Source organism: Phyllopteryx taeniolatus, chromosome 16, assembly GCF_024500385.1.
Source record: "Phyllopteryx taeniolatus isolate TA_2022b chromosome 16, UOR_Ptae_1.2, whole genome shotgun sequence".
Lineage (NCBI taxonomy): Eukaryota > Metazoa > Chordata > Actinopteri > Syngnathiformes > Syngnathidae > Phyllopteryx > Phyllopteryx taeniolatus.
In genome coordinates this window covers 18,566,426-18,591,186 of record NC_084517.1, presented here as the reverse complement: position 1 = coordinate 18,591,186, position 24,761 = coordinate 18,566,426, and the positions used below count along the sequence as shown (strand labels likewise).

At 42.4% G+C, this 24,761-nt stretch overlaps 1 protein-coding gene across 1 annotated transcript in view; it reads left to right on the top strand.

Annotated features, from left to right (window-relative positions):
• The window catches only part of LOC133466344 (inactive phospholipase C-like protein 2), a 113,944-nt gene that overhangs the window by 87,109 nt on the left and 2,074 nt on the right, over positions 1–24,761 (top strand). The window contains exons 23-27 of the mRNA XM_061749932.1: positions 7,809–10,295; positions 13,595–13,798; positions 14,569–14,644; positions 21,094–21,203; positions 24,710–24,761. The exon at positions 24,710–24,761 is cut by the window's right edge and continues 2,074 nt beyond it. Of these exons, the coding sequence (XP_061605916.1) occupies positions 7,809–10,295; positions 13,595–13,798; positions 14,569–14,644; positions 21,094–21,203; positions 24,710–24,761 (2,929 nt within the window). The remainder of the gene's footprint in view (positions 1–7,808; positions 10,296–13,594; positions 13,799–14,568; positions 14,645–21,093; positions 21,204–24,709) is intronic.

The window sequence follows — 24,761 nt, the reverse complement described above, 5'->3', positions numbered from 1 at the left end:
GAAAATAGTTAATTGACTGGCTTATATTCATGATGCGTTCAAGGTTTAAGCAGAAATTGCAATTTATCGAACAGATTTTTACAGCTACCTCGTTTGAGGAAGTGAAGCATCCTTCAATGCCATGCCTGACTGAATGTTCGCCAGTATCAATTTATCAATTTGGTCTTTTTATATAAAATGCGACACAGTGAACAAGAGCGGGGAGAATGAAAGTCAAAAGCTCAAAATATTTGAGTGACAGCCAAAAGATGAAGTGGTAGACCAGACAATAACGTGAAAAGATATGCAAATGAGCGGCTGGCAAAATAAAAGATGACAAAAGCCACGTGTCAACACTTTGATCGGCAATCTTCGGGCGAACATCTCGCTCTCCAACATCTCTGGCAAACATTCAGTGGCCTGTGCCTGGAAAACCATTCGGCAAATTAGGAAAACACTGTGATAATAAATGCAGGAGAAAACACTGTTGGACCACGAGGGAGTATTAAACATTGAGCGGTAGAAGGCCGGAGAGGGGGGATTGGTACTCAGCCATGAGGTTAATCATAAATGCGGTTTTATTTATCGGTACTTGTTTACTAAAAATTATGGAAATATTTAAAATAAAACCTGCAGCTGAAAAGCTTCCGCATCAAAATAAAGCAATTCTGTATCACTGATAGTTGTAGACGTAGTCGTTCTGCCTCGTGTATCAAAGTAAAACAAAGTAGTGCTTCTTAAGTCCCCCGAAGTAGTGACAAACTATGAATACTGCGTATTCTGTTCCTTTTTTTCCCCCAAAGCAATTATTATGGGCGTCAATTATCCACAGATTTACGCTATTTGCGGTCTGGCCCGATCCCTATCCCCCATCTACTGTATTCTTTAAATACATATATAAGGTATATTATGTGTTTGTGTGTGTGTTTGTTAGTTTTTAATACGCAGATGAAATGTTAATATTGATTGATTCCCTATAGAGAGGAGATATTAGTTTCTATCTGTAATTTATTAATGCAGACACATTTTCAATAACAGCTCGTGATTTAGATGAAACAGTGGAGATTTTAAGTATGGGCGGGGCAATTAATTGAATTTTTATCGTGATTTCAATTTTGGCTTCTCACAATTCTAAAAACATTATAATCAAAGTAAAAACAGTCATGTGCGGCAGATGCAGTGCTTGTTGCATGCAGGTGCAGCTTGCTCCCCGCCACCCATTTGAGAGTTTTGTGACCAAAGTATTCTTTTATTTTGTTGAGGAAACTTTCAAATCGGCGACGTGTCCTGAAGTTTCTTTGGCAGCTCTCCGCACTCAGCCGCCGGAGCACGGACCCCGGCACAGTCCTCTATGATGAGGAAAACTCTTTATCGCCTATAAAATGCAAAATATTAGGGCGATCGTTCTAATATTTTCAAATGTTGAAGCAGGCATTAATAGAGATGTCCAAATAAATTCTGGTGACGATCGATTGAAGTTTTGTAACATTAACCGACGTTAAGGTTTTTCTATATACTGTAATGACTGTATGGAGAGGAAAATGCTTAATGTCCATAAAATTTGAAATGTTGTGGCAGTCTAAAACTAATGTTTTCAGATGTTGAAGTGGGCATAAGTAAAGATGTCCACATACATTTTGGTGACGATTGATTGCAGTTTTTTGTAATATTAACGACATTAAGGTTTTACTCTAGAGTGAGCATGTAAGGACTCTTCAGAAGGTCTCCAAACATTTCACCACAACTCCCTGGTGACCCGGTGAGACTCCAGGAGATGTCTCAGCAACCAGTGGTCGCCAACTAGTCTCCAGGCCAGTGAGATAGGGGTCTTATGATCTTTTTTTTTTTTTTGGGGGGGTTGAGAATTCTCATAATCTGGCCTCTACTGACCTTCATTACAGGGGGAAAAATGCACAAATTAGGCCTGATTAGCTCACTTAACCTTCTCTTAATTTGTTTAGCTTCCTTAAATCTGCAGATACTCTGCATTAGCTACTTAAACATTTACATAAGAATAAGTATTTATTCATAGTGCTACTTGAAGTGAAGTTGAAATCTTCTCCATGCCAAGTTACTTGCTTCCTTTATCTCACTTGTAAACAGCAGTAGATTCAATGGTGAACTTTTTCTCATGCTGCTTCTGGGAACCTGTGGTCTGGAGTGTCTTGTTGTGTTTTAGGGACAACGAGACACATTAATTAAGTGGGCGCCCAGACAATTGAGGAGGCAAATGAGCGACCTTCAAAAATCCCCTGCTGAATTAGCGAGAGAACCATCAGCAGGGGGATTGCAAGGCAACTCGGAGACAAACAAGCTCTTCCTTGGGCCTTCCCCTTGTTATGATTTAACACAGCTGGCAACATGTGAAAGTCCGAGACGCCAGGCTGATAAGAGTCAACCTTGAGTAGGTCTTGAAATTGACCGTACTCAACCCCGGGCTCAGCAACACGCCGGCGCTCGTGCACACATGCACTCACCTGACAGCGTTTGTGGGGTTAGAAAATAATTGGCCCCACTGCTAACGGGAAGTCGCGGAAAAGCACAAGAGTGGCAGCTAGGGACGGCGAGGGAAGCGTGATAGGCTGGCCACAGGAGAGCCCAACGTGGCCATGGATGTGCTGCATTCAAATGCAGGGGAGGGAAGTACAATTACTTTGTTACTGTACTTTTACTGTACTAGATTTTTCAGGTATCTGTACATAACTGAAAAAAAAAATTATCTCTGTAATCGGAAAAATTAGCATACAGTGGGGTCTTAAGATACGAGTTTAATTTGTTCGGTACACGAAGAATAGTCTCACAGCTGACTCGGTAGGCTGCAGTAATAGTCATTACTCACAAAGGGATAAAGAATATATGACTGTGAGTATTGTTTATATGTTGGTCCACCGTTTGTGTTCAAATTTCCGTTGCTTAAAGGGTTATAACACCTTGACACCGATCCTATTTGTTAGCCCGTCTGTGGCATTCTGCATTTTTTGTTAGTATTGAGGTAAATGGACCTTTTTAAAGCAAAGCTATCTGGTTGCTTTGAATAAACAATGTGTTATTATCTTTGTTTTATGTTTAGAAGTTATGTTAGGAGTTGAATCAGTACTAGTACTCTTACCAGGCTTGTGCTCAAGTAGGGAGTATGAGTGCTTTTGCTACTGTTCAAATGCAAAAGAGAAAAACAGCGCACTGTATGATTTATGGCCCAAGCTCATAAATGTGTCAGGCGTCCACAAGACTGGCAGCGAGAGTGAACAGACGCTTCGACACCGACGCCGTGACTGTGCTAAGTAGCTAGGTTGGACTGCGTGTTTGCCTTGTGTGGTTTGACAGCTCGATACCATTGACCTCCACTCTCTCGACGGGCCGGTAATTAGCGAGATTGCTCGTTGTCTTTTGCTTTTACATAGTGCTCTGGAGGCTTTCCAATTATTAGGCGTGCACACACAGTGTGACAGGCAAACGGGAGATTCGTATTCCAGGCAAAGGGACCTAGCATCAAATAGCCCGGATGGAAGTGTAAATTCATTCTCTGCAAGAAATGGGCGGGTGTTGAGGCATGTCCACACTCTCTTGTCACACCATTTTTTTTTTTAAATGATTATTATTATTGTTTTTTTTTACATTTCCTCCCAGACCTCTAACAGCTATTCACACATTATATACCAGCCTAAGATGTTAGGGATGCGCTGCACAATGTGCGGCTAAGATGACTGAGAAAATAGACGTCTGCCCATGCGACAGATTTGGGTGACAAATGGTGACAAGGCCGACGACTTGCTGTTATGCTGTCTTCTCTTACTCCCTTCCAAACCTCATCAAGGCATTCAAGACTGTAAAGCAAAGGCCCGATTATTGGATGTCTCTAAAATATTATCCTATCGTGTGGGGTGTTAAGAGTGATTTTTCCTTCCCCTTCTGCTCCGAAAACCGTCGGGGATAACAATCCTAAATGTTAAACCTGTTCAATATTTACAATTACAAATCAAACTCTTCTCGTCATTTTTATTGTGGTGAATGACTTGGAAGACATGATATCCTAATTGGCTGTTGTTCCGTTTCAGGTCACAGTCAGGGAGTCTGTAAATTGGCCACACGCATAAGAGTTAGCAAGTGTGAATATTGAACTGGTTTAACATTTCCGATTGTCGCTGCCCCCGACCGTTTTCCAAGGAAGAAAAATTACTCATAACACACAATATACACAGGTCAAAAATTCCACACAAATGACAGAATTCTTAATCATGAATTAATTGACTGAGGAAAGTTGAGCACTCTCGGGTCAAACTCCGGCACAAAGTCTAAAGAGCCTGTTTTATTGGTTTTTTTTAATGATATTTTCATAACGTGCAAGCAAATGGTGGGCCTTTTGGTAACAACTAATTATATAGAGATATTTGATAACTGCGCTCAAGCACTCAGCAGAATAGTGTAGCCTTAATGTTGTGCATGTCTGAGCAGGAACTGCTTATCTTCTTAACATTTGTGTCATCTTATATTGCATTAGAGTAGACTTTAGATCCACTCCCGTGAATTAAACTACTTCATGTAAAATCCAGTATACGTGCTTAACTGCCATACCATCTACCATAAGTGTTTATTATGTCTCTCTCCTCCCCCCGACATGGGTTTTGCTCCTCAGTGTGATTTAATTTGCTTTATTGGCATTGAGGTTGCACAGCATGTCTAAAACATCAAAACAAATCAAGTTATTAAACTCATTAAACCCGCTCTCTTTCTCAGTCTCCATCAGTCACTTCTCCTTCCTACCCCCCCACCCTGTTGCAAGCAAACATTGTTAGTATAGATCCCAGTCACCTCTCTTTCTTCCTCTCTACCAACAGAGGCCTCTGACCATGCAGTTTTTTGGGAGTTCAGTCGATTAGGGTTTGAATGATGGCCGCCTTGGGTTGTATGTGGCAGGATTCACATGTCAATGTGGGTAGATGGCGGGGGGTGGCGTTAAGGGGATGTGTGGTTGTGCCTCGGGTTCCATGGTGGGTCAATGGTGTGGTGACGTTCTGATGATGACCTTTACAGTTATTTGGAGTCTTGTACTATCAAATATATTCCTCATCTGTGTCCCCATTTTACACGTTCCAGGACAGCAAAGCTCATTGTGACTGTTTTTTTACGCTCTGATGTCTTGATGCGATTTGATCGCGCCAGCAGGACCGGGTGACTCTGGAGGGCTCCTCGCCTTCTGTACCTGTTTTCTCACTCCCCGCTGCTTCTGTCGCCGCGTCTGTCGAGTTTTCCGAACTGAGTCAAGTGATAACCGCGCGAGGCGTACAGCGTAAACAACCACCACGAAATCTGCTCTTTCTCCACACCTTTTAGCGTTGATGCATCGAAACACATTGCTCAGCCATCACATCGAATGAAGTCAAATGTTCAAGGCATCTTTGTTAGTTAATGGTAGCTCAATTGGAAATAACAATTCACCTCCTGGCTGGGGTGAAAGATGGTGACCTTCACAAGGTTCACCTTGTAAGGAATTCGATTCCAACTAACTAGATTAGTGCACAGAATCTCAAAGTTGCTCGTGATCAAATTTGCGAGTGCTTCCGAGTGTGCTAGTATCCATTTGTATTTATTGTTTAGCCAACCAACAAACATTCACATCCATCCATCCATCCATTTTCTGAGCCGCTTCTCCTCACTAGGGTCGCGGGCGTGCTGGAGCCTATCCCAGCTGTCATCGGGCAGGAGGCGGGGTACACCCTGAACTGGTTGCCAGCCAATCGCAGGGCACATAGGAACAAACAACCATTCGCACTCGCAGTCATGCCTACGGGCAATTTAGAGTCTCCAATTCATGCATGTTTTTGGGATGTGGGAGGAAACCGGAGTACCCGGAGAAAACCCACGCAGGCACGGGGAGAACATGCAAACTCCACACAGGCGGGGCCGGGGATTGAACCCGGGTCCTCAGAACTGTGAGGCTGACGCTCTAACCAGTCGGCCACCGTGCCGCCCAAACATTCACATTTAACATTAAAACAAAATAACACATACATTGTTAAGGCTTGACCAGTGAGGATTGAGGTGGGCCGTTGTCATTTCTTACCTACCCCCGTATCCATGCATTAATCAAAGGACAATTGAGCCATGTGACTGAAAAAAATGCCAGTGAGGGAGCATTAGCTATAACTGCTTATTCCAAAATACCACTATCCTATTTCTGAAAAAATTACTTCCTGTAGTCCAATATTGTACATTTAACCTGAAGCTCCGATCCATCATTGTATGTTTAAATGATCTTCTACAGTATATCATAACCAGATCAAACAGGACCCAACAATGAATTAAAGACTGAAGGTTATGTTTAGCTAGGCGTTCGTACTACAAATACGCAGAAAAGAAAGTTGGACTGATAAAATTCACCAGATTACACAGGTTTTTCCTAGCTTGCCAAACTTGAAATATGTATAACTATAAGAAGGAGTGAAAGAAGCAGACCCTACAAGCTCAAAAACAAGATGGATTTATTTTGTTAAACGGTGGTCTGATCCACAGACGTTAAACATTTCATTCTGATGCACATCCAGAGTTCTGGTCTTAATTCAAATAAGGTGGTGGGAATATTTTGGCAGTAAAAACACTGTAAGCACGTGTTTGTGGCATCTGTATTTGTTTGATATGTCATGTCACTGTTGACGCTGGATGTGCATCGAGGCTTAGCTACGACGCTTTCGTCTGTCAGGGTGTGTGGAGACACAGACTCCATGATCCAGGAGATTGTAGTGACCACGTCATCAACAAGTTCCTTGCTTTGTCTTCACTCGTCATTACCCACGTGCCCTTGATATATATATACACAAGCTACGAATGTCAAAAAGGAATTTAATTTCCTGACTGCTCTAAACACTTGAAATGGCAACCACATACAGATTAAATAATGCATGATGTACAATTAGGTCACAAAACTGAGATCCTGATGAATTCTATTCCAGTTAAAAAAAAATCTTTGATTATTATTTTTTTATCATTATTCTTTAGATGTAACAATCAAGAGTTGTCCCAATGTCACCAGGATGTGGCCTACCATCCGTCTTTTTCTACCTCTGCAGAATGAGGAAGAGGAGCTAGGGGACGTCCGACAAGGACAACATTAGAAAGCCATGATGATGTCTTTTTTTTTTTTCACTTTTCACACTGAGGGTTGCTCATTAATCAGGATGATGTACGGGGCTCATCATCCCTAGATTGTCAGGAGGAAGATGAATGGTTCAGAAGTGCTCCATTATGCCTTGATTTGAACTTTGCTCTATGGGCCGATCCATCAGATCAGTACACGCATCAGCTGTCTGGAGGAGGCTGTGTTAAGACATATAGATACTTGTACGTAGTCCTCCTTAGCCTTGTAACCCCCACCTGCCCTTTTTAGCTTATTGTTTTTAAATTGTCAGTGGAAAAGGTTTTACACTGGTCTCACGTTTTATCGCCTTCAATCTTGGCAATATAAACTGAGATTTCTTGTTACTTGATATTTCATGGAATTTAGCACATTTTCCATTATCTTGATTCTGATTTGAGATGTTTTCTATAAGGCTTATGAGCCAGGTTTTCAGTAAATGTCAGGAGTGCTCAACAGCATTAACCATCTCCATAGAGATTGAACATCCCATTGTAAATTGTGTACTACAGAGCTCTCATTATATCAGGTATAGGGACTTGTGTTTTATGATTTGGATTATATATTTTACTATTCTGTGGGTTTAGCCATATAGAGTACAATATTTAAAAAAAATGCTGCATTCTAAATACGGTCTTCTCCATTATACATTATAAAATAAACACATTTCCCCCCCCCCCCCCCCTTTTTTTATTTACAGGACGGGTCCAAGCAGAGGCAGGTGAGGAAAAAGACAGTCTCCTTCAGTTCCATGCCGAGTGACCGGAAGATCAACAGCACGGCGGCATGCATGGCTTTTATGATGGAGGGCTGCGAGATGAAGAAGGTGCGCTCCAACTCGCGCATGTACAACCGATACTTTCTGCTGGATCCGGACATGCACTGGCTCCGCTGGGAGCCCTCCAAGAAGGACTCAGAGAAGGCAAAGCTCGAGATTAAGAGCATTAAAGAGGTCCGATTAGGGAAGAAGACCCCAGTCCTTCGCAGCAATGGTCTGTCTGATCAGTTCCCAGATGAATGCGCCTTCTCGATCATCTATGGGGACAACTATGAGTCACTGGATTTGGTTGCCAGTACAGCTGATGTGGTCAGCACCTGGGTGATGGGGCTGAGATATCTGGTTTCTTATGGCCGTCACTCCGTTGGCATGGTAGAACCCACCCAACCAAGTGTAAGGACATCTTGGATTAGCTCAGTCTTTGAGCTCGCAGACATGGAAAAAGACGGACACATTGACCTTTTCAGGGCCACTCAAATTATCAAGGGGCTCAACCCCGGAATGAAAGAGGCGATGATAGAACTCAAGTTCAAAGAACTCCAGAAAGCTAAAGACCAATACGGTGAGGCAATTAACATGGACACATTTGTGGAGGCTTACTGTGAGCTCTGTACGCGTCCAGAAATTTTCTTCTTGCTGATGCAGTTCTCCAGCAACAAGGAGTACTTGGACTGTAAAGACCTGATGTTATTTGTAGAGGTGGAGCAGGGTGTAGAAGGTGTAACAGAGGACATGTGCAGAGATATGGTTCTAAAATATGAGCCATCAGCCGAAGGCAGGGAAGGGATTTACCTCTCCATTGATGGCTTTACACACTACCTCCTCTCCTCTGAGTGTCACATCTTTGACCCGCAGCACAAACGTGTGTGCCAGGACATGACGCAGCCCTTGTCCCACTACTACATCAACTCTTCACATAATGCCTCCCTTCTGGAAGACCACTTCTGGGGTTCATCCGACATCAGTAGTTACATCCGTGTTCTGAGGATGGGTTGTCGCAGCATAGAGGTAATCGTCTGGGATGGTCCTGATAATGAACCAGTGGTGTATGTCGGTAGTTCTGTGGCCTCACAGCTCGCGTTCTCCAAGGTCGTGGATATCATCAACCAATATGCCTTTGAGAGCTCTGAGTATCCCTTGATTCTCTGTTTAGTGGCTCATTGCTCTATCCCTCAGCAAAGGGTTATGGCCCAACACATGAAAAAGATTCTTGGAGACAAACTATATGTGGATTCCCCCAACAAAGAAGAAAACTACCTACCCACTCCTGAGAAACTCAAAGGTAAAATCCTCCTCAAGGGCAAGAGGCTAGAGCTGAGCTCCACAGACCCTGAGGGTGATGTGACAGAGGAGGAAGAGGGTCTAGAAATGTCCAGAAGAGTAGGAGTAGATGACAGGGACCAGCTAAATGGCTTGGGTTGTAAAAAACTCCGTCTGTGCAAGGAGCTGTCTGATCTTGTGTCACTCTGTAAATCAGTCCAGTTCAGGGACTTTGACACATCAAAACGGGACCAAAAATATTGGGAGATTTGCTCCTTCAATGAGGTTGATGCAAACAGGTTCGCCAATGAGTTTCCAGAGGAATTTGTCTGCTACAACAAGCGCTTTCTCTCTCGAGTGTACCCCACCCCGATGAGGATTGATGCAAGCAACATGAACCCCCAAGATTTCTGGAAGTGTGGCTGCCAGATTGTGGCCATGAACTACCAAACACCTGGCCTGATGATGGACCTCAACCTTGGCTGGTTCAGACAAAATGGCAACTGTGGCTACGTGTTGCGGCCAGCCATCATGAGGGAGGAGGTGTCCTATTTCAGTGCCAATGCTCGGGATTCCCTGCCAGGGGTTTCTGCCCAGCTACTTCACATTAAGCTCATCAGCGGGCAGAACCTACCCAAGCCTCGTGGCTCTGCGGCCAAGGGTGACGTGGTGGAACCTTACATATACGTGGAGATTCATGGCATCCCGGCTGATTGTGCTGAGCAAAGAACCAAAACCGTGTCACAAAATGGCGACAACCCCATTTTTGAGGAGAGTTTTGAATTCCAGATCAACTTGCCCGAACTGGCGGTCCTGCGCTTTGTGGTGCTGGATGATGACTACATTGGAGATGAGTTCATTGGCCAGTACACCATCCCGTTCGAGTGCCTGCAGCCCGGCTACAGGCATGTCCCCCTACAATCTCTGACAGGGGAGTTCCTACCCAACACCACACTCTTTGTCCACGTGGCCATCACAAACAGACGAGGAGGAGGAAAAGCCCATAAGAGAGGAATTTCTGTCAGGAAGGGTCGCAAGGCCCGGGAATACACCAACACTAAGACCACAGGGATCAAGGTGGTGGACGAACTCTTCAGAGCATCGACCCAACCCCTTAGGGAAGCCACAGACCTCAGAGAAAATGTACAGGTAAGGATATACTTCTAATTTCTGTCACACTGAGCACAGGACACATTTATGCAGAATGTCTTCTTTGCCCACCACTTTGCTTCGTCTTATCATCCCATCCATTGTAATACAGCAGGTGGCAAATAACTAAATAATAAATCATGTCCGAGGAGTGAGCCATCATCAGCATTAACGTCTCGGAAATGTCCTAATTGAAAAAAAAATAAAATCCATTATTTTAACTGATATATTAAGCCAGACAGTGACAAATTTCCATCCTTACTAAGTACACCATATGCTTCCAACTTGATTTGAAGTGTTCTCACCGAACTTCACTTCTCCATTGTGGACAAAGCCTTGTGTCTAATTGTGCTCCATTAATGTTGTGTAAGAGAGCAGCAATACTGTGACAATGGTATGCAATTAGTCGGTGTATGAATAGTGTAATCATTAATGAGGGACAATTATCGCGTGGGGGGGGGGAAGTTTGTGTTGCTAGGCATTCGGAGAACTACTTTAAAACTCCTCCGTTGTCTAAATTTGACTAATAAAGTAAATGTCTCCATTGCTACAGGTCAGAAATACTGTCTTGTATTGTTGTATGGCACAGCATTATGCGTTATGGCATTACATTTATCACTGACTCAGTCTTTGTTTCTTATCTGGAAATTAGCAGTAGTTTGTGGCTCGACAGTTTAACCCAATCAAACAACACTTGCCTCCGATTATACCCACAAAACCGAATTCTGCATTTCCTTTTGAAATGGAAATGTCTTTTTGAAATGGAGATAAAAGTCGAGGAGAAGTTGAAAAGATCCTCACGCACAATAAATAAAAGAAAATGCCTTTTAAATGTAAAAAACAAGACTAAAAAATGCGCTGGCGAAAGCTTTGTAGTGGCCAGTTGTGTGGAGCCTGCTACTTGGATCTGGATTGGGCCGCCGGGCCGTCAGCCAGCAACCCAGATGGCATCAACCACCACTTGTCTGAAGGGGTTTCTTCAGTGAAATTGTAAAGCAAAGATTATATCTGAAACAGAAAAAGATATTATCTTTTTCTTTTTTTTTTTGCACAAAATGAGAACCCTCTGATGGCACATCATGCTTAAAGTAGCAGCTAACTGTTACAAACACATTTTATTACAGCACTAAGCTTGTTTTGTTCAAGTAGCAAAACTTCCAGGCGGTCTGCTTTGAATAATAACCAGTAACATTTAAAAAAAACAATTGTAGCGCTTTCTTTTTTCCTACGTGCTTTTTCTGTGTGTTTTGTTATGACTTATACTTATTTAACTGTTTCTTCCAGTGGAAAACAAAGCAGTAAACAACCCAGATGTGCCTAATTCATAACAAAAAACATCACCAACACCCGTTACTGGTCGCCCCAAAGCGATCATTTTCAAATCAGCACCAATTGTAACCGATTGAGTTGCAATTGTGACTTATTTTGACCAAAAGCACCGGGAACTCTTTGAGTTCTGGGCACATTCTGCAACTGCCAATGCGGGGAAAACCAACGGGAGTAAACGCACTACTCCTCCAATTTAGTAGGTGGCACTAAAAGAAGACAAACCCTCGTATTGAAGTTTGAGAATGATGAGGTCGACTCATTGGACAACTGTCCAATGTATAGATAGCTCATCATGTTCACAGTTGAGGGACGATTGTGGCGATTTGGCAGCCTTTCACTAAATGTAAACAGTGTTCTCTTTTAGGCTGATCTGACATCCACCTCCTCGCCATGCAATTTCTCCATTAAGGAGCAGGGCGGGGGATACATAGGAATAGAAACAAAAGAAGAGTTGTACGCGGGACACAAAGCTTCCATTGCGGAAATGTGGGAAGGGGAGTTAAGTGGAGAGCGGGGAGGGGCGTAATTAAAAACACAAGCCTCTTGTTGGGTTTTGCAACAGCACTTTGGCCTTTTATTGCGCAACAGCTATGAACGAAAACAAATACACACAGCAAAATGAGTGCAAATAAATGAAGCGCTATGAGCGCACTGGGACATGCATAAACATGGCGGCTCATGTAATTATGCACCGGTCCTGGTCCCTCTTCCCTTTTTATTTGCGCTCTGTGCTACTTGAGGTGTTCATCGTGATCGAGGTTCAGCATACAGATGGTGCCATCATCATTCCCCGGGCCACTGCAAAGGTGACTCAGTGACACAGCACGTCCTCTTGGGATGTGGACCGGATTTTTCTTCAAGTCCAGCCCGGGGAGACAGACGGTTCCCACAGTGCACGAGCATGGACTGCTTCTTAAATACCAACACGGCCTTGTTCGCTCTAAGTTTATTTGCTTGCAGGCCTCCATTCATCGACTCGCCTTGTCTTTGTCTGTGATTTAAATCTAGGTGACTGATGGCATGCCCACAAAGACGGTGTGATATATTTAGTATTGTGTGCCAAAATCAAGACGGAATATTATTAAGGCATCGATAACACATCCAGAAAGATTGGAGAAAAAAGAATTAGAATTTAATTTCAAACCATTTGTTCCAATTTTGAATAAAACAAAAATCTTTGGAAAAACCAAAAACAATTGAAAAATTGACTGAAAATTTGACTTACTATGTCATTTCCTAGATGTCTTCTTATGCTAACGCTGTTGGATAATGCTAATCGATGCATGCAACAAGACACGATGCAGTTCTGTTTACCTTTTGGCTTTGACCTTTGCTTCATCTTTTGGAAGAAGTGAAAAAACACAATTTCAAAGAGACTCGTACGTTCTTCTATTTTCATGCTGTTCTCCTAACACCCAGTTTTGAGCCACAAAAAAAAACCAAAGAAAAAACCAGACACAAACACGCCAAAAACATGACGTCGGCCCGCTCAAGGTCGAGTGATACAAATAAATGTTCCTTGCATAACCACAATAATGATTATCTCGTTAAGAAAAAAATTACATTTAGCTAACTGTCAACGAGAGGAAGCATCGGTCTGCTTTAATGAAGCTTATTTGTAATGTAATATTAACGGAATAATAGAAAATGAAGGCGATTTGTAATAATAACGGAATAACAGCGAATGAAGCCAAACAGGAATGACTAATGTGCTTGTTCTGAAGAGGCTCCAAGCAACAGCAGCAGCCTGAGTTGAAGACAAGCCGTCATTTTACTGTCGCCGTTAGACAAACACGCAGCGCTCTCTTGTCCTGTTTGTGTCCTGTCATTATGTTGTCTCCTTCAAAGACATTTGGAACACTATCACTTATGCTAAGTGCATTAGCTTTAGAGGAATTCTGTAGTTTTTGGCTCACAATCACAAGGACAAAGATATCAATTGAATGCACCATTTGTTCTTCTCTTCCCAGAATGCCATGGTGTCCTTCAAGGAGCTCTGCGGGCTGACGCCGGCCGCCAACATGAAGCAGTGCATCTTGACCGTGTCCACCTGGCTGATGAACAGCGAGCGCTCTCTGCGGGTGACAGTAGACCTTAGCGAGACCTACCCCACCATGGAAGCTGAGGGTCTGGTGCCCGAGCTGCTGCGCAAGGTGCTCAACGCCTACGACATGGTAAGTAATGGGTAAACATTCATTGCTACATCTGTGGCAACAACATTTTAGTCAACCGGAGACTGAAATGGAATGTGTTCAACTTTGGTGACTTAGGGCGTATTCCTCTTCCTCCCTCCAAATAATCTACCCTAACTTCTTTGAATTTGGAGGCTTGGCGCTGTCAGAGCAGTTCTCATGCTCCAGTTGCTTTTTTTTGGAGGGGGTAGCACGCAGGAAGCCTGGAGATCTCTGTATAGACAGCAATCAGAAGATTGCTGGGTTCAATTGTGGCCTCGGGCCTTCGTGTGTGGAGTTGCTTATTCTACTGGTACTTGTGTGGGTTCTGTCTGGGATGCCGGCAGGATGTTGTAGATGAGACATCGGAAATGAGAGGAAAAAAAAAGTGATAGCGTCGATACTCTCCAACAATACATCTTGGACCCAAAAAAATAAATAAATTGTTAAGGGGGAGAAATACAATAAAGGAAAAAGAAACAAGAAATGAGAACGTGAGTCAGAGCTGCTGCAACTGGCTGCTGACTCACTCTACTGTTGCGTTGTGAGTCAAATTGACCGGTGTAATGTTTAGAACTTTAAAAAAAATAAACGTCTAAAAAATGGGTCTGGTTTATATCTTTTCTTTGTTCTGTAATATTTAAAAAAAAAAAATACAAATTCACAAACTATATAAGAATAAATGGTTAACATGCAGTGGGGCACATTGAAGTATGAGCATTTTTTGTTGTACCAAAGAAAAAACATGACATTGTATCCTCTTTGTCTGCTAGATGATCCAAACCAGCAGAACACTGATCGAGTCGGCTGACGTGGTCTACTCCAAGCTGGTGCAAGCACAGCGTGCAGGTACGAATGCAAATGAAAGACAGAAGACAAAATAAAGGGCATTCACTTGTATTTCACCGCAGTTTGCTATGCATTTTGTAACTGCTAGCAACTAATGACACTTAAGCCATAAACAAGCGGCAGCAGCACCAAGAAGCGAGGCGCAATGAAGGAGGATTCTCACTTTCAAGATGCCAGGCGCTCAACCCAAGGACAAACTCACTTAGCAACGTCGTGCCTTAATTGGGTAAAAAAGGAAACTGAAAGTGAAACGATAGGACACAATCTTAAGTAAGGGTGGCCAAAAATAGCCTCCTCCTCCATTGTTTTTGCATGTAAATTCTTAATTCAACTGCTAGTGTACATTATAAGTATTAAGCATACGCCTTTATAGCATCTTAAACGATTTTGAAAATGTCAGAGATCCCACATATGACAAAGAAAAAAAAAAAAAAAAAGCTTAATGCATGTGTTTACTCCACTTTTAGTGTGTGTTGTACTGGAAATGGCCAACACAGTGCACCACACAGATAAACATATCTCCACTGACAATCACGAGTCTCCTCCCACAAACGAGATGTCACAGCACCAAGACTGACCCGTGAGAGGGAGCACGGTACCACAGGGCATTCCGTCTGTGGGCGGTACCAGTGAGCAAGAACATCAACTTGTCTTCAGTGTTTACCGACTTAGTGATATTGTTCCTATATTTAGTGACTGTTTTGACCCTTCTAGCGACTATTTTGAAATAAAAAAGGACTTGCGACAATGTCAAAAGTGGTCATCATGTTGGCAACATGTTCCTGCTCGGTGGAGGGAAGAGGGCCGCCAGGAGGATTTACCCTCATAATCATCCAAGAGACCCAAATTGGAATTGCTAAAATGAGTTAGCTCGTAATGTCAGCACACTTTAATAATGTGGAAATATTGATGCAGGCTGTAGACATGTTTTTTTTGTCAATGTTGTTTGAAATAGTCATATAATATTAATGTAATTTAAATGGCTGCTTATAATTTTGTTTACAATGGTGCCCTAAAAACAATCAGTCTTTAGACACCCCACACAACAGTATAATCACTCAAGATAATCTTTTTTAGAGACATCCAATAATCAGGCCTTTGCTGATTTTGATTGGAGGATAAAAAAACCTCAATCTTAAAACACCCCACACAACAGGATAATCACTCAAGATAATCTTTGAGAGACATCCGATAATCAAGTCGTGGGTAATTTTGATCAGAAGGGAGGAAAAATGCTCAAATTAGACCTAATGTTGTTATGTCCCGCTTTAGTTTTCCCTGAAAATCTTTTTGTGCAATCGTATACAGTAAATGCATGAGTTTGTTGTGGAAGAACCCCGTTGAAACTAGAACGAGACCGGAGATGGCAAGCCCGGTTAACATCACTGACAAGCTGCAAATAGATGTGAACAACATCGGATTTACTTGTTCATTTTCACGTCCTGTCCGGCGCCTTTTGTCCTCGCAGCGTATCTACTCCCCCTAACGACGACGGCCGTTGTCAACGGCAATTCGTGCGCGTGAGTCAGCGTTGAGTGTTGATCACGTCAGTGGGTAGGTGAACACAATGCACAGATCAAAGAAGTGGCCGCAGCGGAGGGAAGAGACCACTGGCCTATTTTTTGGAGAGTGGAGAAATGAATAGCGGTGCTGGTGTGTGGGGAGGATGAAAAGCTCTTCAGGAGTGTCTTTTATATTTTTTTATTTCTGATCTAAAGGCTTCAGCTACACAGTTGACATTAATACGACATCTGGAGAGGAACCGCTTCAGAAGTCTTGAGCCACACTTAAACGCAAGGAACAGCTGAAACAACCTTATTAAAGCAGCAGCTACACTTCATGGACGATAGACGTGTGTCATAGCGCTAGCAACTATTGCTAGAATGTGGTTATGATAGCAACACGTGGAATGGCAATCAGGAGTCATCGTTAACCACCTCCTGCATTACGCTGAATGACTCAGAATATAAGTCAAATGTAGAAATGTTATAATTAAGTCATAGATCTTCAATCAGTTCTTTCTTGGCCCATGGGACACCCTTCCAGCAAGTATTTTTGGAGTAATCCCACAAATTAACAATAAAAAATGTCAGATGAAAATAGTAGTTTTTTTTTAAACCATAATATTTTTTATATTTTCTATCCATATAATATACTTTGGTTTTATAGGAAGGAATCCATCTATCTTCTATGCCGCTTATTGTGACGACACTGAAAAAAGTATAACAAAGATGTCACTCGTTACTTTTTTTTAATTCAAAATGTTGAAAAATATTACTTTGCTCGTTTCAAGTGAACTTTCTCATTCATATTCATGCTTAAATGTATTTTCTTTTCTGTAATTTAAATTTACAGCAGGGCACCCAACTGAAATGTTTCATTTTGACCAAAATATTTTTCTTTAATTGAATGTGATTGGCGCATATGTTACGACCTTGGACGGAAGGAGTGAGGTAGACATTGGATGAGATAGGAGTTTGATTATATTTCCTCGCTGGATCATGTGGCAAAATTCACAATCAGCTAACATTTCTGACTGTTCTGAACTCCTGTTTGGATGGCAGCATCGTCTTCGAGGTCTGCCCGGACGTAGCACAGCTTCCCATAGCTCGTATCATACTTACTTCGATAGCAAGCTAGTTGAGTGCACTCACTTCCGCTCTTCCACATGCAAACAATTAATCGATTACTTTTCCATTTCGTACAGTACATAGAGAAAGGAGATGGCTGTGATGTAATTGACTATTGTTTATTTATCAAAAGCCCAAACTGATCCAGAAGACCTCCTTCTGACCCAATATTTACATGTTCCCAAAAACGATTTAAGCCCCCTGTGCCGAGTCCCGGTCCCCCGCCGTCACCCGTGCGTATCGTGCTCTGCCCGCGCCCCTGGAGTGCCGCCGACCTCTTCAAAGGGGATGAGTGTGGAGGTAAGCACAGCTTGAAAGTGTCACCGCAGACTCGGGAGAGGAAGATGCTGCGAAAACAATCGTTTGTTGGTTGTGTTGCTGCTGCCGCTCGATGCAACGGTCAGCAAAGGAAATGGAGTAAGGCCCAAATACAGTTGTTTGCTGCCTAAACGGGCTCCAGACCAATTACAATGAAAAAGTCAGTGCACTGTACATGTTCTGTAGCTGTTCCAACAAGTAATGCTAATTACTAAATAAAAAAAATGAAAAAAAAAGGATTTAAATTTGGTGCACAACCATTTTATTATGTCTTATTACGTATTATTTATCAAATTAAATGAAATTTTCAAAAACGGTGGGAAGAAAACATAGTTACACAGTTATGGTACATTACCATTTTTTGTTTGTTTGTTTGTGTGTTTTTGTCATTATGCCCCCGCATAATTTTCTGCCTCTTCAGGCTGCAGAGGAGATGCGCATAATGCAGGATTTTCACAATGCAGGATTTGACAAAATATCAATGATTTCCCAATGAGATTTTTTTTTTTCCATAATATTTTTTCCATTATTTTCAAGTATATTTTTATTATGTTGTCCTTATCACCTCTCAACACCACGCTTTCTGCCCTCCGTCCATCAATAAAAATTCATCCCTGAAACTTTGCACGTATGTACAGTAACTTTGAAACTGTGGCATCATTCGTGCCTCAAGCGTGTGTTGATGCAGCTACATTTTTATGTTAGCATCTGACCGAGGACCATTCAGGATGTCTACTATTCTCTGCAATACAGCGTACATTGTATAAACTATCAAGAGGAAACAAAGAAATATTCTTCGGGGATGCAAAGTCATTCATCCCTCAGTGGCATTCTGAGCTTGATTCTATTTAAAAGTAGGACGTTTTTAAACACAGCCTTCATTCACAGCGCCTGATAACAATCACGAGGTAAACAATTACACTATTGTTCGGCCAGAACAGTCAGCATGCATTATTAAAAATACAAATTTACATCAAGTGCTGAATTGTCCTTCCAGCAATCATGACTTTGTCTCTGCATGTTGTGGTCTGTGGTTATTGACGTTTCTGTTTAATTTGGCCAGTAGAGCAGTGACGTGTTGATGAGAATGGTGAGGTGTTGGATGATTTATCTCCCCAAAGGCACAAGTGATTGCTGCCCATCACTCCCACTTTTAACGGGAGGCCAGACAGCTGAGTTGCACACTGGGGCTCCACCAGATGCTACCTGTGTGTGTGTGTGCGTGCGTGCGTATGTGCGTGCGGCTAGAGCTCAAATTTTGCCTTAATGAGAAAGATATTAAAGATATTTCCTGGAAATATTTTTATTTCTCAAAAGTGATGTCATAAGAGTTTGAAAAGATGATTTGAATCCATATCTGTTACAAATTTTAAATACATGTATTGATTTGGTCATGTTTTCACAATGCAGGATTTGACAAAATATCAATGATTTCCCAATGAGATTTTTTTTTTTCCATAATATTTTTTCCATTATTTTCAAGTATATTTTTATTCTGTTGTCCGAATAATGATTTGCAAAATATATCATTATCAGTTCTCTTTGTTATATTTTTCTTCGATTTAAAAATATTGTCATTTAAAAACAATTTTTGATTTTCATGATTTAACTTTTTTACATTTCGTTCCCAATTTAAAATATGTTTATGTTACCATGAAATTGTTGTTTTTCCTAGTTAGCAGTAAACATGTTTTTAAATAGAAACATACTTTATCTCTACCACCAATAACCAGGAAGGCAGGTTTGCTATTCTGATTTGTTTTTACAGTAGAGAGGAACGCACACATTAACGATATATTTTGTGTCTTTTGTGGCGGTAGTAACATTTCCCTACGAATCCAAAACAATTCTTAGTATCATACGCTCCCTATTGAGGGCTGCTAACTTCCGGCGTGCTCAAGCCGGTCTGCCTCACGCCGCCGCTTAGCTTAGCTCAAAGGCCTGATTTAATGAAGGAGAAAAGCATCATTGTGACATAAACCTCGGATGCCTCGCCGCATGAGATGATGTTTATGGCTTTAAAGACCAATTACACACATTGCGATAGGGGCCATCCGTCTCTCGCTTAAACGGTCCTGCGGAGTGTCACCCAAGGTCAAAGTTGGCAGTGTGTTGTGTCATTGATTTGTACTGCACTGTAAATCCTCCTCAGTGGCACCCTGGAAATCGTTGGTGTTCAAACCAAGGCCTGTGGGCAACTTGTGACATGCTGTCCCTTTTTTAGTTGCCTGCGGCATATACAAGAAAATTATTTCAAAATAACACATTTTTGTGACACATGGAAGAAACAAGGAAGGAAACCGTGGCTATGTAATCTTTGCCTGGTGCCTTAGTTCTTTTCTTTTTTTAGTATTTCTTCCGTTAGTGATCAAATTATATGAAAATGACCCTTATATATTCCCCAAATCCTAAAACTGTTTGTCTTATCATCCTGAACTGAGCTGTGATGTACCAGTTTTTACAAAATATAATTGCTTGATGGATTGGTTTTAATGTGTTTAGTGACCCTCGCAGCTTCCGTTTTTTTTCTCGATGTGGCCCTCAAAGAAAAAAAATTTTCACATCCCTGCTGGCAATTCACCACGCATCTCTGGACACCTGCACCTCATGTTCTACTACAACGATCTCGTCTCTTGGGGTCCAACAGCGGAGCTGAGGATGCAGGTGTACCTAATGGAGTGGCCGGTGAGTCATCCGTGAGGCGTTCGGGTGTCAGTCAGGCCGTCCTTTTGGGGGATTACAGTTCACTGTGTGGGTTTAGTCCTCACTGATTTATTAATGCCCACTGGCAAGACCACCCCCACCTCGCCTCCTAATCGGTCTGGTTTGAGGCCACTTAATGACGATTCCATTAACACGGAAATCCGAGGGATAAAGATGTCCCGCTCTCCATTTGCCTTTTATTAAGGTCATTGTTGGGCAGCTCATAAACCCCGTGATCATATTCTGGGATGTAATCTGTCTCCACGTAGCCTCCGTCTTCGACTGGGTGTTTCTTCACGGACAAACGTACCTCTCACCCTGATGTCGAAGCATTGCTGCGGTGACGCGCTTGAAGGGACTGGAACGTGTGTGACATTTAATGAGCAGGATAAATTCTTAAGGAGGCTCACTGGTGACCAGCTTACTCTTGTCTCTTGTCACTTGTCGGTGTAGCCACGTTCATTAACGACACCGGATCAGATCTGCCTTAAACCCATTTTGACATGTCATCTGTCATTCAAATGGATATCTAAGAGATATTCTGCGCTTTATGACAAGTTGTTGGAGTTGTAATTCGCAGTGGTGCTGTACTATACTGATGATTAATACTGAAAAGTTGCAGTTAGCAATATACTGAAGAAATATACTCAAATTCCAAGTCGCTAGGTGAAGCTGGCTATCGGGGCCGAATCTTCTAGAAAAACGTGACAAATACTTACGAACGGTGTCATGGAGCTCGTTGGCTCTTGTTTTACTGTGTGCGTTCGATAGTGACTATGGACCTCCTTACGTGTGCAGGTCTGGACTTCCACGAGGACCTGCATCGCATCGGCGCAAAGGAGGGCCTGAAGGGTCGCAAACTGCAGAAGGCCATGGAGAGCTACGCCTGGAACATCACCGTCCTCAAGGTGCTCACTCGTGATAGACACACTTACATAATTTCATGTTGCTAAGTGAAACTGGCTTTGAGGGCTGAATTTTTAATGTGACCTTGTGGAATTAAGATACTTCACCGCTATGCTTCGCCTGCACACAATGAGAGAAACAAAATCATTTTCACAATTTAGATTGTCCCAAATGTCTTGTGTACGTGGTTGGAATTTAGTAGCAATTAGACTACTCACTACGACAAGTTTGCTTTTGAAGAGTTCCTGGAAATGAACGTAAAATGGCAAATTCAAACCAAAATGGCAGACTTCCTGCTTGTTTCACAGCATGACTTCTGAGACTTTTTGGGGAGTCATACTGGAAGCGCACAACAAATATTTTAATTTGTTTTACCCTGCTCTTCCACCTTCTCTGCGTGATGGTGCGCGCACTTTTGGATGACGACGAGGCGCTCTACAGCGGTCACGACACTGGTCTATCTAAAGCACAGGTGTCAAACTGGTGGCCCGGGGGCCAGATCCGGCCCTCCACATCATTTTATGTGGCCCACAAAAGCACATCAAAATTGCTCTTTGTGTTCTGGTGTAATACCATTGAGATATTTGCAAGCATTTTTTTGTTACCAATCCCCCTTTGAAAAGAAATGTAATCGTTGAAAAACATGTTTTTATAGGCTTCTGATTTAAAAACTGGCTATTCATCAATGTTTTCTGTATACTGTATGTAATCACAGAATAGGAAGTAATCTTTCATTTATATGGGTTCACAGTTGTAGCGGCCCTCCGAGGGAAGTCATAACTACGATGTGGCCCGTGACAAAAATTTGTTTGACACCCCTGATCTAAAGGGAAAATGCTTTTTCGGGGCATAGCTAGCAAGCTAACTGCAACATCGCATTTGCACTGGATAACCGCTGATGCCAACGATGGTGCTCAGTTCCAATATAGCGGGGACTCTGTGTGTCACTGGGCGCCGTTTTAGCCATGTCCAAAAATACTGGAAAACTCAGTTTAATGCTCAAGCTGCACAATTTTCAGTACTACGTAGTTCTCAGTCGTTGCATATTTTCAGCAATTATCTTCAAACACATACTCTGAATTCACTTTACAGGGTCTTCAAAGGCGTGGACGATTTTTTTAATGTAATTTTGCTCTATTTTTAAGAACATTCACCATTATTGTGACAATGACTTAACACCCAGCCTCTATTAAGGAGAGGGTCTGATTTAGACAAACAAGGAGGGGGGATTAGGGAATTATTGAGGATAAAGTGGGGGGATTTTGCTAGCTACTCGGGCTTAGCCCCCCGTGGATTGCCGCATGCCGAACACACCCAAGTAAGCGTGTCTTTGTCGCTGTCCGGAAGCAAAGCTTGTCGCTGTCTCATTTCATGCCCGCTGAGTCACGACTTACGTAATTTGTGTTTTTCCAAACATCTGATTTATTCAAGCTCTTGTGTCAGGGAGTCTCCATTCCAAGGGCCACCTTTATCTTTACATGCCGTTTTGACATGTGGTGAGCGGGTCGGCTTGGCTGGGACGCTTGACTGTCAAGCGCGGCGGGCCGGTGCCGAGTGAAGTTCAGTGGGAGGCGAAAATGTGCAGACTGACAGTTTGGAGCTCGCAGGAAACGGAGGGGGGTGCTTTCAGGATGACGCAACATGTGGCTGTCTTTTAAAGGAGACGTTCTGTCTTAAGCTTTCCCACGCTAGTTAAAGCAATTCCAAGGCATCTGTGACACGCTTTCATCAAAAATACCTCAAGGGTCGAGACTTTAAGTACAATTGTTACCATGGCGTGCAGAGGTGGCGTTACGGGCTTGAACAGGCAAGCGTCTTTGAGACCCCAGATTGTGCGTATGGGGGGTTTGGGAGCAAGTGTCTGCCACCTTTTAACTCCTGGAGGCAGCGGTTCATTCGCTACACTGTGTGTATGTGGCGCATCAGCAAAGTGACCACCTGCGTGTGCCACGCTAACGAACGTGACCACGGTTTGATGACATGATTGTTTGAAGCTGAACAAATTTTGTTTTCTTTATAGTTGACGAAGCCTAAACGTTGCATATTTTAATCTTTGGTGGCTCTGTGGTGACATCTTGTTTAAAAAAAGACATTGTCGACATTTCAAGTACCTACGGTTGCTCTCTCACGGCCCCCCCTATAAGCAGACACTTATAAAAAAAATAAATTAAAAAAAAACATTGACAAAAAATACAACATGTTAGCTAAAGTGATTCTGTGCATCCAGCTAAACATAGGTGTGATACATTTGAGGGGGGTTTGAGTGTTTCTGGATGATAGTGTTTCAGACAATGATGACAGTCTTGAAAGTGGCTCTGGATCCTGGCTGATCACGTCGGGCTGAGAAAAGTCATGTCGGGGTTGTCATTATGTAAATTAGCCCCACTGTTACGTAACCATATGACAGAAGTGCAGAACGGCTTGCTCACTGATACATTTTCAGAAATAGATCATAAAAGATTTATTCAGTTGTTGAATTTCAAACTTGATGGTTGTGCAGGAACCCCGGAGATTTGTGTATAAGCCATTAAAAAGTACATTTTGATTGCGTCCCCTTCAAGTTCAGAAGGTTCATGTGCACACGAAGCCGTGTCTGCAGAGGAGCTCTTCCAACACTTTCCTCCGCGTATGGCAGCAAACAGCAGAAATGTCGTAGGACATTATGGGCTCCTGAGTGCACTGGAGAAAAGCTGGGGCCTTTGTGAAAGTGGTGATACACTGCCGCCTTGTGCATTTGATTGGTAATGCCCTAACAAAGTAACTTCTGACAGTGTGTTTGCAGGATGACAGTACACAAAACTACCCAAAAAGATTTGAATCCAATTTTGTGCATGGGCTAAGGAAGAACGCCACATTGTGGTACAGATTCAGCATTTTTCCTTCACTGTTGTTAACATTGCAACATGGTTCAAAACATTGGTCATTTTTCAACTGTGAACTGTGAGGCAGCTGCTCTAACCAGTCGTCCACCGTGCCGCCTGCTCATTTTTCAGTGATTAATAATTGGATCTATTTGAACTTTAAAAAAAAGTTGTTTTTTGTCAGTGGTCATGCATTGTCAAAGTGAAACTGAAAGCATGTTTTTTTTTTTGGTTTTTTTTTCCCCCCCCGACTTTGCCGGTACAATTTGCCTGTATTCCCTAACATTTATTATTGTATGTTGATGCAAAATGTGACTTGTACTATTTGTGTACATATTTATTTGCCCATGTATGATGCTGATAATGTGTGCTAGTTTGTGTTGGCTAATTACTATTGATTATCCTCATGTAAAGTTAGTTTGTGCATGGTGAGTAAATAGACTACTAAATAGTAACTTATAGTCTATGTAACATGGGTTTGTGTACATGCTAGATGCATGGCGTTGATGCCTTGCTGATTATTCTTTGTGTTGTTACAGATCACAGTACATAAATCAATCTAAACAGAATACCTGTTTGCTGTTTTGGTGAAAGCATTTTGTCTTGAGGAATCAGATTTGAATGTAATTTATTTTGTGTGGTGGCAGGGCCAGGCAGACCTACTGAAGCACGCCAAGAACGAGGCACTAGACACCCTGC